The following is a 19,935-nucleotide window of genomic DNA, read 5'->3' as shown; positions in this document are numbered from 1 at the left end:
GCCAAGAAATGACACCCACTCCCCTCACATGAAATCCCAATGGGGGTTAAGTAAAAAATCAGCTTCCCCACCTGCTCGCTTCTGACGCTTTCTGCGTTTCTTGCTTGCCGCCCGGAGACCTTGCCCTTGGTACAGAGGGTCCAAGGCTGAGATCTCCCCTAAATTAGGTGCTCTGGGCACTGCTTTGGCTGCTTCTATTAGAGTCTTGTTCTTGGACTTCAGCTCTATAGTCATTGGGCCAAGCTAGAGGGAAGAAGAAGAAGGCCTCGTTGATTTGAATGGGCACTCAAAATGCATTTATTTATGTAGTTGCTCTCTTGATAGTGAAAGAATTGGTAAATTTGTATTAACTTTTGTCAGTGACCAGCATAGGAAAAAAAAAGGAAAGTATTTAATTGTATCAAATGTACTAATACAGCACATCTAAACAAAATAAGGAGATACAGCAGTGCAAACCATCAGAGCTAAAATTCTTGAGTTTTGAAGAATAAGTATTCAACCTGTCATAAAATAATTTGACAATAAATATATAAATTATCTTGGGCTGCCGTCTTTGAACAAATGACTTGGATTATTAAGACAACAGTAGAATCTTACAAACAAGCATAAGGCATAAAGCAAATAGCACTAGAAACAATTCAACAACCCAAACAGGTTCACAAATTCTCCCAATTCAGTGACTGGGGCAAAAAAAACAACCCAATAGGTCTTCAATGCTTTGTGAAAGCAAGAATTCTCTATTCTGTTAACCATCAATGCTTGTCTCAATTTATGTGAGGATTGAGACGCACTCTTTCACTTTCAATTTCCCCATATCGCTCACCAAAACACAGCAAAGCTTGAGTGCTTTCTACACAACTGACATCCCAGTGAGGTAAACTTCCAGACCTGTTGATCTGGCTCCCGAATTTTACAATTTTGGGATTAATTTACCAAACCTGAGAAAAAAATTGGACAAGAGTATCTTGAGAAATGTTTCCTGCAGAATATCCAGTCCCTTCTCTCCTGTTTCAAATCCTGATAATCTTTTATCTCCATTTTATAAATCTTCAACCCTCCCCCTTTATCAGTAGAAATATTATAAATTTCTCAGGAAAGTGCTATCTCTGCGACTTCTAATCTCCAGTTAGCATGAATTATAAAATGATTCTAGAAGGTAACTTTGGAAAGAATGTCTAGGGGGAAAATCCTTTAGTATTATTTTACAGGCTTTTTGTTATGATAATTCCAACAGCATCTATGGAAAGAGGGTTTTTATCCTCTGAAATCTGGTGGTTATCCTAGCTCCTGGGAAAAGATGGTTGTGAAGACCCCTTCAGTTCAGTCTTATTTTAGTTAGGTTGGGTGTTCTTCTGATCAGCCCTGGTCTCTTTTTATATTTATGGTTTTTCTTTAATCTATAACCCGCCCAGAGTCATGAAGGAATCAGGCAGCCTTGAAATTTGATACTGAAATTATAAATAAACAGCTCATACACAGAACTAATATACATTAAGATAACTTTTCCCTTTAGATGGTTCTACATTCAGTGCCTGTTATTTAGAACTGCAGAAGCCTGGATGCTTGCTAAAGGGATAGCCTATGAACCACCAAGGCTGGGGCACATACCTCATCGTGCTCATCTTCTTCCATCTTAGTCCCCTCCTCCTCTGTAATATGCAGCCGTTCTTCCTCAGCCATTTCAATTTCTGCCCCACTAGTTAAGCCCGAACCCTCCAAAGAGATTCCCACAGGACCAGAGATTAAATCTATCCAAAAACAAACAAACAAACCAGAGTTCTTAAATTATAGACAGCCTTGAATGGAAAGAGGCTTAAAACAAGGAGCAGTATTCAGACTGCTGCTTCACACTACACAGGCTAGGCCAGCTGAATGAACAAATCCATCCTGAGTCGTAAATCATAGTTAACATAATTTACAGAGCAACTAACATTCCAGCCTAGTATAATTTATTCAACAAACTAGTTAAGTTACCCTTAACTTATCATGGGACCACATATGTAGGACAAGGGGAAGAGAAATGAAAACTGTATCCTGTTGGATTTTGTGGAAGACTCTATGTTCAGTTATACCTATTCTAACAGATCAAAGAAAAAGAGAAGGAGGAGGAGAATTGAGAAAGGCACAACAGCTTTTACAAAAGGGAAGGAGAAACGATGGGAAAGAAAGAGCTGCTTGAAGAAGATCCTGGTAACCGATATGTAAGAATACTTCACACCCTGCAACTTTTTATAATTATATGGCTACAGCATTATTACATAATTGGACAGATACTCTCTGCTCTTGAAAGAATATGGAGAATTATGCTGAATTGCAGAACAGACATATCTGAGACCAGTGGAAGCTACAGAATGTTCTCCCATTTTTGTCAGTCTCTTGCAGAAGGGATGACATGTACTGCAGTGTAAAAACAGCTGTTGGGCTGGGTGTCAAATTCCTGTCGGTCAAAGATAGGCAAAACAAGAATTGTATGGTGGCAAAATCTTGTGGAAAGCGGTCCCATTTTCCCAACCACTTACTAGCCAAAGCCTTCTCATTCTCCTGCTCCAGTGCCTCAAAATCGAAAGCTTTGCCCATCTCCGTCACAATCTCAGCACTGATGTGAGTAGGGAGAGTGTGTGTCTCGGGTGGATGTGTGAAATAGCTGATTTTTCCACTAGAAAAAAGAAAGTACAATATTTACTTATCATATTTAGACCGCCCCTCTGTCATAGAGTGACAGATTGTAAGTTTTATAGCAAGGATTGATAACTTTTCAGGCCACAAACCCAAGACAGACAGAGAGTGCCCCAAATTACATCATCTTGTGCAAGGTTGTGACTACTTCATAAATTAATGTCAGCATCATGGGGAAGGGATGGCCACGTTGTTCACCCCAGCTTTATAGGAAAAGCTTCCTACCACCACCACCCCAAACACTTTTGCAGTAGTTCCTATTATTTTCTTCTTTTCATGATTTCAATCCCTCCTTGAATTAGATCTGCCGGGTGAATAAGACAAAGAGAAAGGAAGAAAGAGGCTTACATCAAAGACAGTTCCTGCAAAAAGCTCAAGAACTTTGTTCTTTTTATAAAAAAAGATACTATCTTCCACTCACCTCGTCCAGTCATTTAGCACCGTTTTGGCAGCCTTCTCATGGTCTGGTATTCCTCCTTTTTTCAGCTTTCCCTGTCGCTTGGCCAAATACGCCAAGAACTCCATGGTGTTCTGAAAATCTGGCACGCTAAAATGCTGCATAATCTTTAGGTAGAGGGAATTTAGGGAGAAGAAAGTGATGAGGACTAGAAGCCAATCAAACTTTTCTTATCCAACCTGCCCATTCTATTTACTTACATCTCAGAGAGAGGTCAGGTTTTTAGCACCTGGACTTATTATTTAGTTTCTTATCAGGGAAAGACTACACTGGGCAGGGGAGCAATGTGATGATACCCTCTTCTTCCCTCTGCCCAGAAATCAGAAAGAAATTGCATTTCAGATTCTGCTGTTAAACTTTCAGTGGGTGATTTCTGAAAACTGCCAGAACCAAAATAACCCAAATAAAAAGGGGCTTAATTATTTTCTAATCATTTTTTTAAAAATCAGGGAGGTTAACATTTTGCTGGAGCTAATCAATGGAGGCTGCACTTCTAGAAATCTATTTACTTTGGAAAAAGTACCAGGAGTGCAATGAAGCTCTCACATGTAGTTCTACACATGTAGCACTGAATAAAATCCATTTCAAGTACAAAGTTCCGTGGGCAAAAGCTTTCCTGATTGATTCATTTAAAAACCTCCAAAGTACATGTAAAGCTACATACAGGTGAAACTCGAGAAATTAGAATATCGTGCAAAAGTTCATTTATTTCAGTAATGCAACTTAAAAGGTGAAAATAATATATGAGATAGACTCATTACCGTGTTTCCCCCAAAATACGACAGGGTCTTATTTTCTTTTTACTTACAAAATATGGCCATGGGCTTATTATGGGGGAGGGCTTATTGTTTTGGGGTTGCCAGGCGGCTGCTCCCTTGCAAACTGGCTCCTGAAGTGCTGGGCACAGCCTCAGGAGCAAAGCAGCCATGAAGTGACCAAGGTCACGAGCAACCGCCCGGCAAACCCCCTCTCCAGCCAGGCAGAGCGCCATTCACTGACCTAGGGGGTATCCCTAAGGTGCCAAGCCACGTGATGCTCTGCCCGCTCCCCAGCTCCCGTGGCTTGGCACATTAGGAATACCTATGTCAGTGCATGGAGCTCTGCCCAGCTGGAGAAGGGTTGCGCGAACACCCGTTCCGCCCCCAGCAGGCATGCCTCCTAGCCTCAACATGTCCGGGCCCAGCTCTCCCTGCAGCAACCGCCACCGCGCTCCGAGCATAACATCTTCTCCAGTTCCAAACTCCCAAACTTGGCTGCCGACTCTTCCAGCAGAGGCCGCTCTAGGAGTGCTCTCTATGGTTGTGGACTGGCTGCTGGAAGACTCTCTGTCTGGAACACTCTCTTACAGAGTCTTCGTCTCCTTTCAGCCGTCCACCCGGGGAGCCAAGGTCTCCCCAGCCTCCATCAGCAGGTGGATCAGATTGGCCATCTCCAAGGCCTACGAGGCACGAGGACTCCAGGTGCCTGAGGGCATCACCACGCACTCCACCAGAAGTGCTGCCACCTCAGTGGCTTGGGCCTTCCAGGCTCCCATCGAGGAGATCTGCCGGGCTGCCTCCTGGTCTTCCCCCTCGCCATTCATCAGGCACTACCAGCTAGATGCCTCCGCCTCTGCAGAGGCGGCCTTCGGGAGGAGGGTCCTCCAGGGAGTTCTAGACTCTTGTGGGGCTTAGGCCCAGTGATCCCTCCCATGGACATCTAGCTTTGGTATATCCCGTGTGTGACTCCTCCCACGCCTCACTTCGGAGACTGTCAGTTGGTCTTACCTGAACTGCATGTCTCGAAGATGGCGTGGGAGTAGTCACTTCCCCCCCGTTAGGGTGCTCCGCGCCAGGGGCCTGAGTTAGTTCAGCGGTCAGTCAGGGACCAGGCAGGAAGGATGTGTGTGGGTTTTTTTATCTGTCCCTTCCTTTCCAGGTTCTTTGCTACGACCATCGGTTAATCTGGGAGGTCAGAGGAGGTACGGAGGTGTGGCCTCAAGATTTACCTCAGCCTCCAGGGCAAAAGGGCTGTGATAATACCCATGTGTGACTACTCCCACGCCATCTTCGAGACATGCAGTTCAGGGAAGACCAACTGACAATCTCATATATTAGTTTCACCTTTTTAGTTGCATTACTGAAATAAATGAACTTTGGCATGATATTCTAATTTTTCGAGTTTCACCTGTATGTATCGAAGAAACTATGTTAAGAAAAACTTAGATGGTGTACATGCCACAAGAACAGTATGACCTCCTAAAAGTGCTTGCCTCTGCTAAATAGTTATCTGCCACATATCTTTTGTATTAAAATGCCAATAATATGCACATTCTTTAAAAGTGTTGCCCAATTAAACATGTTGAATGAGCCACTTAATGCCTACTGCGGGTTTTTTTAAAAAAAACTTCCATACAATAGGATCATATTTTTCAGCAAAAGTAATGCCAATAGCAATAATTCCCCCAACATGTTGATTCAGGTCTAGTTGGTTTAGTGAATTAACCCTACTGCTTGAGATTGCCCAACATACTGAACCACAAGCCAAACAATCATGTATTAGTCTAGTGCAGTGGTCGGCAAGCCGTGGCTCGCGAGCCACATGTGGCTCTTTACACATTTTAATGCGGCTCTTCTGTGTGCCGGGCGCCCGCTCCCCTCCCTCCTCTCGGGCACTTCAAAACAAGCGCCCCTTTCCCTTTTTTCTTTTCGACCCACAATGATTAGGGAGGATCCTGAAGTCGGGCGGGGACGAGAAGCGAGGAGGCAGAAAAAGAAACGGAGGCTAAGGAGCTTCCCCCCGCCCACTCCCAGCAAAAATCTAACCGGGGAGCCGGGCAGGCAGTAGCAAATTAGCCAATCACGCCGCTTGGGCAGTAGCAAATTAACCGATCACACGGCGTGATCGGCTAATTTGCTACTGCCCGCCCGGCTCCCCGGTTAGATTTTTGCTGGGAGGGGGCGGGGGAAAGCTCCTTAGCCTCCGTTTCTTTTTCTGCCTCCTCGCTTCTTGAGGCTCCACCAATGGGGGAGCAAGGCCCACCCAGCGCCAGGCTTTGGGCTAACACAGAGGTCTGAAAAGTTGGCTGTTTTAAGACTGGTGGACTTCAATTCTCAGAATTCTGGGAGTTGAAGTCCACCAGTCTTAAGAGCCAATTTTGCAGATCCCTGGGCTAATATGATTGATGCCCTTGGTGGACTTCAATTCTCAGAATTCTGGGAGTTGAAGTCCACAAGTCTTCAAGCTGTCAGGTTTGAAGACCCCTTGGGGTTTTTTTCCTAAAGGGTTAGGGATGCAAGGATCTTGTAACTTGACAGCTTTAAGACTTGCGTGCTTCAAATGCCAGAGTTTATTGAAACTAAAAACAGTGTACCATCCTATGTATTTTCGGTTTTAAAAATGTGGCTCTCAAAATAAATTTCAATCGTGGTTTTGGCGAGATTTGGCTCAGTTGAAAAAAAAGGTTGCCCACCACTGGTCTAGTGTGTTGTGTGAATCTAGCCAAGGGGCAACAATTTAAAGAACCCAAGTTAAGATTCTTGGCTAAAGTCCTTTTGAAGACACGTCATTTAGCAAGCAGGTTCATCTTTTTAAAATGTGATTTCAAGGGGAAAAGGAGCTTCATCCAAATTAGCATCACTAAAATTCTTTAAATTTATAGTTCTCTATCTGAGAACCATTGTTATTGCTATTGCCTTTTCGTAGTCTCTGAAAAGATCTTGGAATTCTCAAGCCCCACCTTCATAATTTTCCAGATTGTTCTCACCTCCACATACTCTGTTCATTCTTTCAAGACCACCCATACCTGCTGCTTGTTGCATCGTTTCAAGATGGCCTCCACTGGACTCACGGGGTCTGCCAGTTGTTCTATCCTGATGCAGTTTCGCAGAATCATGGCAGCATCTGAAGTGGGAGAAGCCATGACAATCCCTGGACAATCTAGGAGTTTTATGTGCTTGTCCAGCTGCACTTCTTGCAGAGACCTAAAAAGGGGAGGAGGAGATAAATAAATGAGAGCAATCACTTCAAATGCCAGCCTTCCTGCCTATAAAGTTAATGTTCTAAAACTTCATTTTATATTCCTTTGTTGTCCCAAAGCTAAAACAACCAGACTAGAAATTAAAGTGTTAAGACTTCTTCTAGGATGGCAGATAATTTCTTTCTCACAACAGTTCTTATATAATCCCACTCTCCTCCTGGAATGTTTATGTTCAGTAACTTTATCAATCTGCATCTCCTCTGAGCTTCAGGAGGAAAGGGGTTGGGAGGGAGGGGAAGATGGTAAATGTGTTTAGTCAACAGATGTTTTTAAGAAGGCTGGCCAGCAACTGTCTTTTCAAGAATCATTATTTCAAAGGCATACGTGCTTTGAGACTTGTGAGTTTTTTCCTTTTTCTTTTTTGGGGAATGTAACTATAGTTAATGTAAGTCACTTCAAAACTAGGCAAAGCGGGTAAAATAAACCAATGGGCAGAAAGTGGCTAAGTTCACACATGATATTTAGCCATTGCTTTATCATGAGTTACTATTTATTAAACCACCATTGGTTCAATTCACATGTCCTGAGTTACAAAGAATAATTTATAGCTGGTAAAGGTAAATCCTGAATAAATGCAAATTAGAATGGAATAATAGAGTTGAAAGGGACCTTGTAGGTCATCTAGTCCAACCCCCTGCTCAAGCAGGCAACTCTATCCCATTTCTGACAGATGGCTGTCCAGTCTCTTCTTGAAAGCTTCCAGTGATGAATTAAATCACCTTAAGGATTAGAACAATATACAAAGTAGTGAACAAAGTACTGTGTCTTGTACATAATTGTTATTCCTTTTTATTTTTATTTTACAATCCCAAACCTTCTCTGGCCTACTATGCCCAAAATTATATGCTAATCCAACTAAATAATTCTAAGCACTTTCGCTCATCCAATCCATACATCCAATTCTGCTCGATGTTATCAAAGGAAAAACTATCTTTCCTACGACTGGGAGTTAACGCATAAGGGAATCCGTGAATTTTTATCTGTCTTTTATCTCTCTTATATAAGCAGGACCACAGACCTCCTGCAGCATTCCTTGATTTAAAATGAAAAACTACTCGGTTGACTACCCAGCACTTCAGATCTGATGTCTCACTTCTAATTAGCACCTCAGCTTGGGCACATACTTGGTGATGCCAGGAGTGGCGCCCGTATTGCAAGCTCGGCTCCTCTTCAAGCTGTTGATCAAGCTGCTTTTGCCAACATTTGGGAAGCCTGCAGTCAGGGATATAGAGAAGGCGACCCATCAGCAAGCACATTCCCAGTCTAGTGATTTCTCCCAGACAAGTCACTGCTACCTTCCACTAAACTGTTTTCTTTGCATTTTACACAAGAAAAGACAGCATAACCAGTAACTCCCACCAACATTTTCCTCTGGACTAAAAGGCAGAAGAAAAGCTGGTAAGGTTCATTATCTACCTCCCTCAACTACCTAAAAGAAAACTTCCCCAAAATGGGCACTTCCAAGACTGTAAACTTCCAAGTCATCAATCTCTGCAGTTGGTGAAGGCTGGTGCAAGGGTTCTATGGAAGCTGAGGACCATAGGATCTAAATCTTCCCTTACCTGCCTCTTTCTTTCCTCTCATGATAAGAGCCGCGATGGAGCAGTGGTTAGAATGCAGTACTGCAGGCTAATTCTGCCCACTTCTAAGAGTTCGATCCTGACTGGCTCAAGGTTGCCTCAGACTTCCATCCTTCTAAGCTTGGTAAAATGAGGACCTAGATGGTTGGGGGCACTATTCTGACCACTTAGAGAGGGCTGAAAAGCGTTATGAAGCTGTATATAAGTCCAAGTACTAGTGCTATTTGTGGGCCACATCACTTCCCCAGCTAGGATTCTTCCCTGTTTGAATTATGACCCAGCTATCTCCTGGCTTCAACTCCCAGAATGATAGAAGGGCCACAGGCTTTCATCCAAGGCCAAAGGACCCTCCTGCATTGGAAAGATAGCTGCTAGGATTCTATTTAGCTACCGCAAAGCAAAAATGTGGAATGTTTCCCAGTTTGCCCTTTTGGGTCAGCTGGAGACAGAGAAGGCAAGGAAGACAGTAAGCTAACTTACCCCCATTTTGACACACTTCATGTATCCTATGACTACAATTCCCAGAATTCCCATCTTAAGCAGGAATTCCAGGAGTTGCAGCTTCCTCATTTTGGAAGGTGTCATATTGAGGAAAGCTGTTCTTTCACTTTGTCCACCCCTCAAATAGAGGCACGCTACATACCCACAACTCCAACGGTGAGTGTTGTCCTAACATCCTGATTCCGGCAATAATTCGCAAGCACCTTCATGAGGCAATCTGCCCCAACACAGGCTGCACTGCCTAGCAAGTCACTTGATGCTCGGGCTACTGGGACATGGCTCCGTTGCTAAAAGGGAGAAAGGAATTATTGCTTAATGTCCCTGGCACTTGCTTTTGATGTCCCAATCTTCAAATGTCCCCAACTATTACAAAGTCTTTTTCTGTGCTTAATCTGTGTTTCCCATCTCCCAGAACCCACAGTCTCTTTCTGCCACTTAGATCCCACTGTATAAAGACCAGGTATTGGAATGCCACCACAGTCAAATCTAGTCTATCGGAATATGGTGGGCCCCTTAACCTCTTCTACAATAGCCAACTTTTAAAGTGGAGGGGGACGGGGACATATAGATCACATTCAAAGGAAGGGCCAAACCAATACACCTTATACAGTACTTTATCAAAAGAAAATGAAATATAACATTAAAATCACATTAATTAGTATAAATGTCATAAAACAAATATTTTTTATCCGCCAGATTTTCACAAGACTTCTAAACCGTGAAAGATCTGGGCTATCTCACCTGAAATCTTGCTAGGTTTTGGCAGTATTACATGAACTTACATTCTTGCTATATGTCAGGAGCTTTTAATTTAATTTTGGGGATGCATGGACACTGCCAAGGGATGTTGTAACATGTTGCCCATCTCCACCCCGTTCTCAAAGTGATCTCCAATAAAAATAATAATCTTTTAGAGGTAAAATATCATTAATCCATTGCAGCCATCCAATGGTGAAATTCAATTTTTTTTACTACCGGTTCTGTGGGTGTGGTAGCGGAAGGATACTGCAAAATCCCGATTCCCACCCTACTCTGGGGCCAGCCAGAGGTGTTATTTGCCAGTTCTCCAAACTGCTCAAAATTTCCACTACTGGTTCTCCAGAACCTGTTGAATTTCACCCCTGCAGCCATCCATCACCTACCAGGTTTTTGCTCTGTTGCTGAGTGGAGGATTTGAAGGCCACTGTAGGAAATTCATTCCTCAGATACTTCAGCCATTTTGCAACGATCTCTTTAGATACCAGATCTGAATCAGGAACAGATTGAGAAACTGAAGGAGTCACTTAAAAAAAAAATCATTCTGGTGCCAATTCACTGGGGCAACACCTACTCTTTTGTATGCCAAAGGCACACGAGTTACCTTTTAAAATCGTGTGTTTCAAAACTATAACTCTTTTATGGTCTGCAGGCAGATCACCCAGAAGGCTAAATCAATAACATCCCCAATTCCCCAGACACAAGCTGATTTCAAAATAACCTTGACCATCTTCTACTTAAACAGTCAATACTACTAATATGGATTAGAATATCCAGTTCATTTATCCAATAACCATAGAAGGATAAATCGATACCTGATCACCTATCTACTTTAACTGTCATTGTGAATGAATGAACCATGAACAAAAAGTATAAAAAAACAAAAAAAATTATACAGCTAATTGAGGCCAAATGCAGTATTTAGCAAACCTCTGAGTGACTCTTCCCCCTAATTCTACCCTCTGCCACCCAAACCCTGAATTAAGCCATGATTGCAATGATTCTGAATCCAAGCAAAGCAACTGCAAAATAATTCAACACTTCATTTCAAGTATATTTTCTGGATTCCCTCGGTGCAGAATTTGGATGTGTAAGGAGAAACTCTTTGTACGTCTGATCTCATATTCTTGAGTCACATACAGCTTCACTTCCTTTCCACAAAGAACCTAGTATTGCTACTTACCTATTTTATTCAACACCAAAACCAATCTCTTGTTGGTTCCAGCCTGCACCACTGCCTCTTCAACCTGGGGGCATCGGCAACCTTGAGGATCGCGAGCATCAAGGACTTCCAAGATCACATCGGCTGCTTCTATTACCTGGAGAGAGTAAAGAACTGGAGGCCATGGTGTCCAACACTGATCCAGCCCAACCCAACAAAAGCCTCCCCATCTACAGTTCTATTTTTCTTGGTGCTAAGTTACATCCGTCAAGTCACTTCCATCTTCACTGACCTTCCTGAACTCTTTGTAATACGCCTTGCAGGAGCTGTCTTTTTCCAGCAGGGCATGTTTGGCCAATTGCTTCAGATCCATCTCCTGTGGGAAGAAGATGATTATGCACATGGCCAAAGGGATAGAATTAAAGTTCCACTAAGACAGATGGCAAAGAATGGGTTCTTATAGTTAGAAAACAGGTAAAAGGTAAAGGTAAAAGTTTCCACTGTTTAGCTGTGTCTGACTCTAGGGGGCGGTGCTCATCTCTGTTTCCTAGCCAAAGGAGCCAGCATTATCTGAAGATGTTTCCATGGTCATGTGGCCTGGCATGACTACTGTATTTTTCGGAGTATAAGACGCACCAGAGTACAAGATGCACCAAGATTTTGAAGAGGTAGATTTTTAAAAAAAGTTTTTGCACTCTGCAGATCTCCCAAAAAAAGCCAGTTTTTCGTGAAAGGGCATGAATAGCTTTAGGAGGCTTGTAGAATGCTCCTGGGGGCTGGGGGGGGGACCAAAAACGAGCAAAAAACAGGCCACTGCTCATTTTTGCCCTCCCCAGCCCCCAGAAGCACTTTGGAAACCTCCTAAAGGCTATGCATGGCTATTTTTGCAAAGAAGGCAGGGTTTTGGGAGGCCAAAAATGCTGTATTCAGTGTATAAGACGCACCCAGATTTTCACTCTCTTTTTTGAGGGAAAACGTGCGTCTTATACTCCGAAACATACGGTATGTGCCAAGGTGCATGGGACGCTGTAACCTTCTCACCAAAGTGGTACCTATTTATCTACTCACACTTGCGTACTATCCAACTGCTGGGAAATAGGTTGGTGAGCGGCTCTGTGCCCAGCTGAAGAGGGGGGTTGCCGGGCAGCTGATCTCTTGCGAGCGGGCTCCCAAAGAGCTGGGCACAGTCTCAGGGGCGAACAGCTGTGTTGCGCTGTCACAGCAGCGCAGCACAGCAGCCATGAAGCGACCTCGCTCACAAGCAGCCACCCGGCAAACCCCCTTTCCAATTGGGCACAGTGCCATTCACTGACCTAGGGGTATTGCCAAGCCGCATGAGTGCCTGTTCACCGCCACCCGGCTCTCGCGGCTTGGCGCCTTCGAAATGCCAGTGAATGATGCTCTGCATGGCTGGAGAGGGGGGTTGCACAAGCGGGTATTCTGCTCCCGCTCGCGTGCCTCCCAGCCTCACGATGCCCTGGCCCAGTCCTCCCTGCAGAGCCTCTGCTCTGCACCTCTGCTGCTGCCGCTGCCACCATCCCAGCATGGCTTTTTTTGTGGCTTCCAAGCCGAGTCTGTGGCCGCTCTGGGCGTACGCTCTATGGTTGTACGCTCTGGGCAGCTGGCCCACAACCATAGAGTGTACGCCCAGAGTGGCCATTGCCGGAAGACTTGGTTTGGAAGCCGCCGAAAAAGTCATGCTGGGATGGCGGTAGTGGCGGCGGCGGCAGCAGAGGTGCTCTGGCTCTGCAGGGAGAGCTGGGCCAGGGCATCATGAGACTGGAAGGCGCGCGAGTGGGAGCAGAACAGCCGCTCACGCAACCCCCCTCTCCAGCCATGCAGAGCGCCATTCACTGGCATTTCAAAGGCGGCAAGCTGCGAGAGCCGGGTGGCGGTGAACAGGCACTCATGCGGCTTGGCAATACCCCTAGGTCAGTGAATGGCACTGTGCCCAATTGGAAAGGGGGTTTGCTGGGTGGCTGCTCGTGAGCGAGGTCGCTTCATGGCTGCTGTGCTGCGGTGCTGTGACAGTGCAACACAGCCATTCGTCCCTGAGGCTGCACCCGGCTCTTTGGGAGCCCACTTGCAAGAGCGCAGCCACCCGGCAACCCCAAAACAATAAGCCCTCCCCTGATAATAAGGCCCAAGCCATATTTTGTGAGTAAAAAGAAAATAAGACCCTGTCTTATTTTCAGGGAAACACTAGTTATGAATTGTTAAACATATTGTATGCATTCTGTGTCACTGAGAGAATAAGAATCATTACTAAAATAACTCATTGTCATTTTTAAACCAATTCCACCCTCTGGCTTAAAATGGGATGAAGACATGCTCTAACTTAAAATTAGAAATCTGGTGACTCTCTTTCAGACTAACTACTTTGATTAGAAGGCATGCCTAGTCACTCTATGCATCTGATGAAGTTCACAAAAGCTTATACCTTTTAATCAAACATTTGTTAGTTGGAAAAGACATTATCAGAGTAATTTTTGCCACTCTACGCCAATACAGTTCCCCTCCTATGATGTCTGTTGTAACTTAGAAAACAGCATGCCCTCGAATACCTTGAGAAATTTTCTTTTCAGAGTGGGGATGGGGGATAGCCAAATAGAGGGAAATTTCAACTCACTAACTGATTTGTTTTATGCCCTTTTGTAGAAATAATTGGTATTGGGCTTTTTGTAAAAATGAATGAGAAGAAAATTGCAACACAATTCAATCACTTGAGACTATAATCCCTTTGGTAATACACCAAGAATTGAATCCTATTGAGCTCGTTTGGACGTGTCACCAAATAGACCAGCAATAGTCTGCTTTGTGAGAAATCCCATATGAATGATTAAAAATCAATCCAGAACTAAAACTGGGATTCCCAGTTATTTTTATGTGCTACTTTCCTACTTAAATAAGCATTTGTCTAACCAATTACAGAAATCTCTACCAATAAAGAATATCTCTACCAATGTATTTGAGCTGCTTAAAAAAACCACCAGAAGAGGACAATCAAAAAGCTGCATAGACAAACCACATTTCCTGCAACTGGATTGGATATATGTGCCGTGGGGAAGATTACCAGCCTAAATTTGTTACCTTCTGCTCAAAGCGTTGCTGTCTGTGCAAGGCATCCTTCTGCAATCCTTCCAGGCTCCGGAATCGGCCGATTTCCTTCTGTCGTGCCATTTGTTGCCGCTCCTGCATTTCTTTCACCTAGTTAGACGAATATAATCTTAAGATAAGGGGGTGCTAGCAACCCTGCTGCACAGGTCTCATAGATCCAGTATCGGGTACCAGTCCTGTGCCAACCCAAACTCCATAGCCCTGAGCAGAGAAATTAATTCGGGTATCTAAAAATCCCACCTTTGCCCCTGTTTTCCCACATGGTTAACCTTACCCTTTTCTGTTTTAGGGCCAGTTCTTTTTTGACATGTTCTTTGAAGCGTGACAGTTGAGGTACTCCTGAATCTTTTTTCCTATGTGATTTTGCGTCCTTTTTCTATGAAAGGAAAAAGACTGCACTGGTTTTGATTGCAGATATAAAGTTACAACTTATATTCATCAGATCTGAAAACAATAGATCCTTGCTTTTCCAGCTGATACTATTTTGACCCTTTTCCCTTTGCTAAAGAATATCTTATGTTTTCTTATCTGAAAGCTGTATTCACTGCAGAATTGATACTCTAATAGGAAAAACACTTACAGGTGGAAGGTAACGTGTCATTGGCAACTTGCATGATCAAAATTCCATATGGAAGCATATTGAGATACGTTGGTTACATTTTGAATCACCACCCAAATCCTGTGTCTTACATTTAAAACAATTGTGCTTCACTAATATAACCAGCAATCATCCCACTATCAAATTCAAAGGCTTGCCCTGCTCTTCCATCAATTCCGCTGTCTTCTTTACCACAAAAACTCTTTTTTTCCCCAAGATTCGGTCTTACCTTGCTATGTTTGGATTTCTTGCTAGATTTTTTCTGTTCTGCAAAAGAGAAAAAAGGGGGAATCAGAGATAAATAAACATGATTTAGAATTCCAATTAGATTGGAATAATTCAAGCAAATATTTACTGTGCCGGGTCATGATGCTAAATGTAGATAGAGGAGCAGGAATCTCTTTTTCTTCCCAACATTAGTTTTTGAATCACCTTTTGTCTCCTGATTAACAAGACCTGGGGGAAAAGAGAAAAGTTAGCCTATGAGGTTTTCTCATCAAATGAATAGAGTAGATTGCTCCTAACAATATCCTAAATTATAACAACTGAAAGCTGCCCAGAATCACTGAAAATTGGGCAGCATATCAGTTTAATAAATTACATTTCATTTTGGCATAATGCATTACATGAATTCAGCCATTATGCTACATAAATTGTTGTTTAGTGTGATGTGAAACACAGCCAATGGTGTAAGGCTACAAACCTAAATTATCTTTTCACACCCTGTGCTTTCAAGTGGTCATAATCCCTCAGTATTGTCTCTGCCACATGACGTAATGGAATCTATGTCAACATCCAGCTTGAGTATCCAAATAAAAGCTTCCATGGAACTGCAGAAGTCGCGTTTCTCCAAATTAACCTATTGGTAATCCACATCCCCCTCCACCACTCTAATGACAAGTTGCAAAGAAGAAGCATGTAGTTGTCCATGTTTCACGCTTGACAATCTATTGACCAAATACATTCAGAAGGAAATGGGTAGAACATACTGGCACATATAACCTCCAGGAAAAAAACCAAGACATTCTATGATCTTTGAGGGACATATGGTAGAAATTGAGAAGACTCTACAGGTAGTCCTCAACTTATAACCATTTGCTTAATAACCATTCAAAGATACATCACTGAAAAAAGTAACATACAACTGTTTTTCTTACTTATGACCACTGCAGCAATCCCATGGTCATGTGATCAAATTTTGGATGCTTCGCAACTGGCATGTATTTATAAAGGTTGCAGTGTCCCAGGATCATGTCATCTCCTTTTGCAACCTTCTGACAAGCAGTCAATGGGGAAATCGGATTCATTTAACAACCACCTTAATAACAACTGCTGTGATTCACTTAACAACCGTAGCAAGAAAGGTCGCAACATGGGGCAAAACTCACTTAAGAACTGCCTTGCTTAGCAATGGAAAGTTTGGGCTCAACTGTGGTCATACGTCGAGGACTACCTGTAGTGGCACCTTGATGGAAGTGTTAGGATATGGATGAAGGATTTAAATTTCCTGATTCAAATTCCCACTTGGTTGGTAAGCTCACCAGCTGGTAACTAACACTTAATCACAGTCCACAATTTACCTTACAGAACGTTATTATCTGTATCTTTTGCCTTAAGGTCTCAGAGAGAAAAACCAAGATATGAATGCAAGAATAAAGAGTACAAGTAGAGTACACAAATCTTATTTTCAAAGAGCCATAATGATCAAAGATAGTAAATCCCTCCCCTCCCCACCTCTGGCATCTTCCACCCAATTTATAAAAGGAGAATCAAATGGTAATTCTTCCGCAGATTCTCCAGCTAATAATACTCAACGTGTTGGTATCAGTCCTGACCACTAATGTCTACAAAGATCCCGTTTGTCCCAAAGGTGTTTTTTTTCCCCCCTAAGAGGCAACTGGACTTTCTGTTTTTTCTTTGAAGATGTTTCTCTTCTCATCCAAGAAGCTTCTTCAGCCTCTCGGAAAAAAACACCTTTGGGACAACCATGACCTACCTGGATGACTGAGAATCTCCTTAGACTAAGATCCCCTTTTATTATTCTTGTTGTTGTTGTTAATCTTTGGTGAGATTCACAGCGTTTGGGGTTGGTTGTTAGCTCAACAGCTCGAGTCCTAACCAAGGACCTAGGAACTGTTAAGGTAATGTCGGAGGATATAAGTTGTTCCAAGTAGGGTGGTTTTTTGTAGAATCAGAATGTTTTTTACTACTACTACTACTATTATTATTATTATTAATAATAATAATAATAATAATAATAATAATAATAATAATAATAATAATAATAATAATAATAATAATAATAATACGATTGTATCACAGCGGCCAGTTGTTTCGCCGGATTTGGCATTGATTACTAGTCGGGCCCCACCCAGGGGCCTAGGACGTCGTAACGTATTTACGTAATATACGTGCAGATCCAAGCAGTGCAGATCCAAGCAGTGCAGCTTTTTGCATTTGACTGATGGTGGTTTTGTCAAGTTTTAACTGTTTTAAATGTAATTCCAGTGCTTTTAGAATAGCACCCAGTGTGCCAATTACCACTGGAATTACCACTGCTGGTTTGTGCCATAATCGTTGAATTTCAATTTTTAAGTCCTGGTATTTCGCGATTTTTTCATGTTCCTTCTCGTTGACCCTGCTATCACCTGGTATTGCGATGTGTATGGTTGTAATGATAATGATGATGATGATGATGATGTTAATCTTTGGTGAGATTCACAGCCTTTGGGGCTGGTTGTTAGCTCAACAGCTCGAGTCCTAACCAAGGACCTAGGAACTGTTAAGGTAACGTCGGAGGATAGAAGCTGTTCCAAGTAGGGTGGTTTTTTGTAGAATCAGATTGTTCAAATCCGATAAATTTAGAATTTCCAAATAGCGAGGTATTTCCATTGCATTTCCCCCCCTTACGCACAGCACAGGTACCCATTCCCCTCTAGCTAAAGCTGAATTTTCCGCAGTAAACTTGCTTTGACATGCCACCCCGCTTATCACACTTTCGATGCTATTCTGGGGCAGCATCACGAGGGTTCCCCCCCCACACACACACATCTGCTCTCCCCCCCACCCCCCAGACCCTCTTACTTGTTCAGGGTTCCCTCCGGCCCTCGGGGGAGTCTTTCAACGGCAAAAGGCTTTCACCCAAAAACACCTCCGCCGAAGTCGGGAAGCTTAGCAAACGGGACACATGGCTTCCTGCGCGTGCCCAAAGAGCTTGGAGCTGACGCGCCTGCGCCTTCCTGGAACTTAGGGACCGCCCCGCTCCCTTTCCCCTCCTCCCTCTGTGCTGAGTTTGCATAAAGGTGGGCTTGGGGTTGGTTTGTTTTTTTCCCCTCGTAGGGCTCGGAACAAAGCAGACTGGCGAGGAGAGGGATTTTGTTTTTCTGTGGTTTTTAAAGTGCTTGCGCGAAGATAATGTCCGATTTCACATGACGCGCGTGTATGCAATTACGCAGCATTTAGAAATGCCTTAGTTTTCCAAATGAGCGCTAGAGAATGTGCAGTTATGTTTTGCCAGATCTCATTATATATCCTCATTATCCTGCCTTGTACAAAGGAAGCGGCTGGATTAGTGGAACGGCCAACAAAGGATCTGGAATGCAGAGAAACTCCTTTAACTATATAGAATCCATCTCTGGCGGTAAACCTATGCAGTATTACTGTCAATCCAAGACAGTGTAGTGAAATGCATTTTAAAATGTGTTTTTGAGATAAGTATCTACAGCTACGTTTATTTAAGAGTTTTTAACTCTTAATGGGAAAAATATTAAACTGATGCAAAATTTATATGTATGTATGTATGTATGTATGTATGTATGTATTTGTGTTACAACCCCTGGTATGCCTTTATCAGCAGAAATACAACATTATATATATATATATATATATATATATATATATATATATATATATATATATATATATATATATATATATATATATATATATATAATATACATACATACATACATACATACACATACACACACACAACACACACACACACACATATATATATCACGGGTGTAGGTATGCTGGTTTTGTTGTATTCGGGTCTTTTCCCGTGTAAGGTTGAGATTGTCTTTGCAACGTTTCGGCAGGATCTCACCTGCCATCTTCAAGCGTGGGCTCATATTCCTATGGAGAACATATAAAATAATAAAGGAATGAAAGAGAAAAAAAGTGAGATAAGAAATGAGGTATAAATGGAATAAATCTGGAAATTTGTGTTAAGGGTGAAAAATGATCAGCTGCCTGAATGGAGGCAAGGATTTGTTGAATGTGCCCAGAGACAATTGAAGAAATAAGTGCATTGTTTGTGTACAGAATGGGATGGCTCTGTATGCATTCCTGGAAGTTTAGATTCAGTCTTGCCTTTTGGGATACAAGAAGATGGTAGTCATGCAAAACATTAGATGTTTTGATCAACTCTGATTGGAGACTGAAGACTAGAGACTAGACTAGGCTAGACTAGAATAATAAAAGAGTTGGAAGGGACCTTGGAGATCTTCTAGTCCAACCCCCTGCTCAGGCAGGAAACCCTGTACCATTTCAGATAACCTGCTCTGCTAGCAGCATTTTATTCCTTAGAGTTAAAAAAACAACTGACATCTGAAAAGCCCTCGACAGGATGAGAGTCATTTTAAACAGAGTAGTACTCAGTAGTGAAATTCATTTTTTTTTACTACTGGTTCTGTGGGCGTGGCTTGGTGGGCGTGGCAGGGGAAGGATACTGCAAAATCCCCATTCCCACCCCACTCTAGGGCCAGCCAGAAGTGGTATTTGCTGTTCTCCAAACTACTCAAAATTTCCACTACCAGTTCTTCAGAATCTGTCAGAACCTGCTGAATTTCACCCCAGGTAGTACTGTAGAAAAAAAGCTACTGTTCTTCTTGGCTTCTTTCTGTTCCCATTTCACATTCTGTATTTACACAGTGCCTGCAAAATGTTTGTGAGACAGAAAAAATATTATTTAAGCATCTACAAAAAAGGTCACGTTGTGTTTATAGGACCCATTGAAATGTAGCTTATTTATAAACTACTGTATATCACAATTAGTTTGGTTCCCAT

General features: G+C 42.7%; 2 protein-coding genes across 4 annotated transcripts in view; one reads left to right on the top strand and one right to left on the bottom strand.

Annotated features, from left to right (window-relative positions):
* The window catches only part of GNL3L (G protein nucleolar 3 like), a 45,557-nt gene that overhangs the window by 1,284 nt on the left and 24,338 nt on the right, over window positions 1-19,935 (bottom strand). Inside the window, exons 1-15 of one of the 3 annotated variants that reach the window (XM_081941816.1) lie at window positions 17,950-18,091; window positions 15,221-15,321; window positions 15,095-15,132; window positions 14,542-14,643; window positions 14,241-14,357; window positions 11,443-11,526; window positions 11,172-11,307; window positions 10,375-10,478; window positions 9,375-9,519; window positions 8,276-8,363; window positions 6,918-7,095; window positions 3,098-3,240; window positions 2,520-2,656; window positions 1,609-1,748; window positions 72-243 (exon numbers count right to left, since the gene is read on the bottom strand). In XM_081941816.1, the coding sequence (XP_081797942.1) occupies window positions 72-243; window positions 1,609-1,748; window positions 2,520-2,656; window positions 3,098-3,240; window positions 6,918-7,095; window positions 8,276-8,363; window positions 9,375-9,519; window positions 10,375-10,478; window positions 11,172-11,307; window positions 11,443-11,526; window positions 14,241-14,357; window positions 14,542-14,643; window positions 15,095-15,132; window positions 15,221-15,233 (1,597 nt within the window). In that variant the 5' untranslated portion in view covers window positions 15,234-15,321; window positions 17,950-18,091. Of the gene's footprint in view, window positions 1-71; window positions 244-1,608; window positions 1,749-2,519; window positions 2,657-3,097; window positions 3,241-6,917; window positions 7,096-8,275; window positions 8,364-9,374; window positions 9,520-10,374; window positions 10,479-11,171; window positions 11,308-11,442; window positions 11,527-14,240; window positions 14,358-14,541; window positions 14,644-15,094; window positions 15,133-15,220; window positions 15,322-17,949; window positions 18,092-19,935 lie in introns of those variants that run through there. The other 2 variants (XM_081941818.1, XM_081941817.1) reach the window with 2 other exon arrangements.
* Window positions 18,374-19,935, top strand: part of FGD1 (FYVE, RhoGEF and PH domain containing 1) — a 72,315-nt gene continuing 70,753 nt past the window's right edge. Inside the window, exon 1 of the mRNA XM_081941787.1 lies at window positions 18,374-18,505. Within this exon, the coding sequence (XP_081797913.1) occupies window positions 18,463-18,505 (43 nt within the window). The 5' untranslated portion in view covers window positions 18,374-18,462. The remainder of the gene's footprint in view (window positions 18,506-19,935) is intronic.

Source organism: Natrix helvetica (assembly GCF_964273705.1).
Source record: "Natrix helvetica genome assembly, chromosome: 1".
Lineage (NCBI taxonomy): Eukaryota > Metazoa > Chordata > Lepidosauria > Squamata > Natricidae > Natrix > Natrix helvetica.
This window is presented reverse-complemented; position numbering and strand designations above follow the sequence as displayed.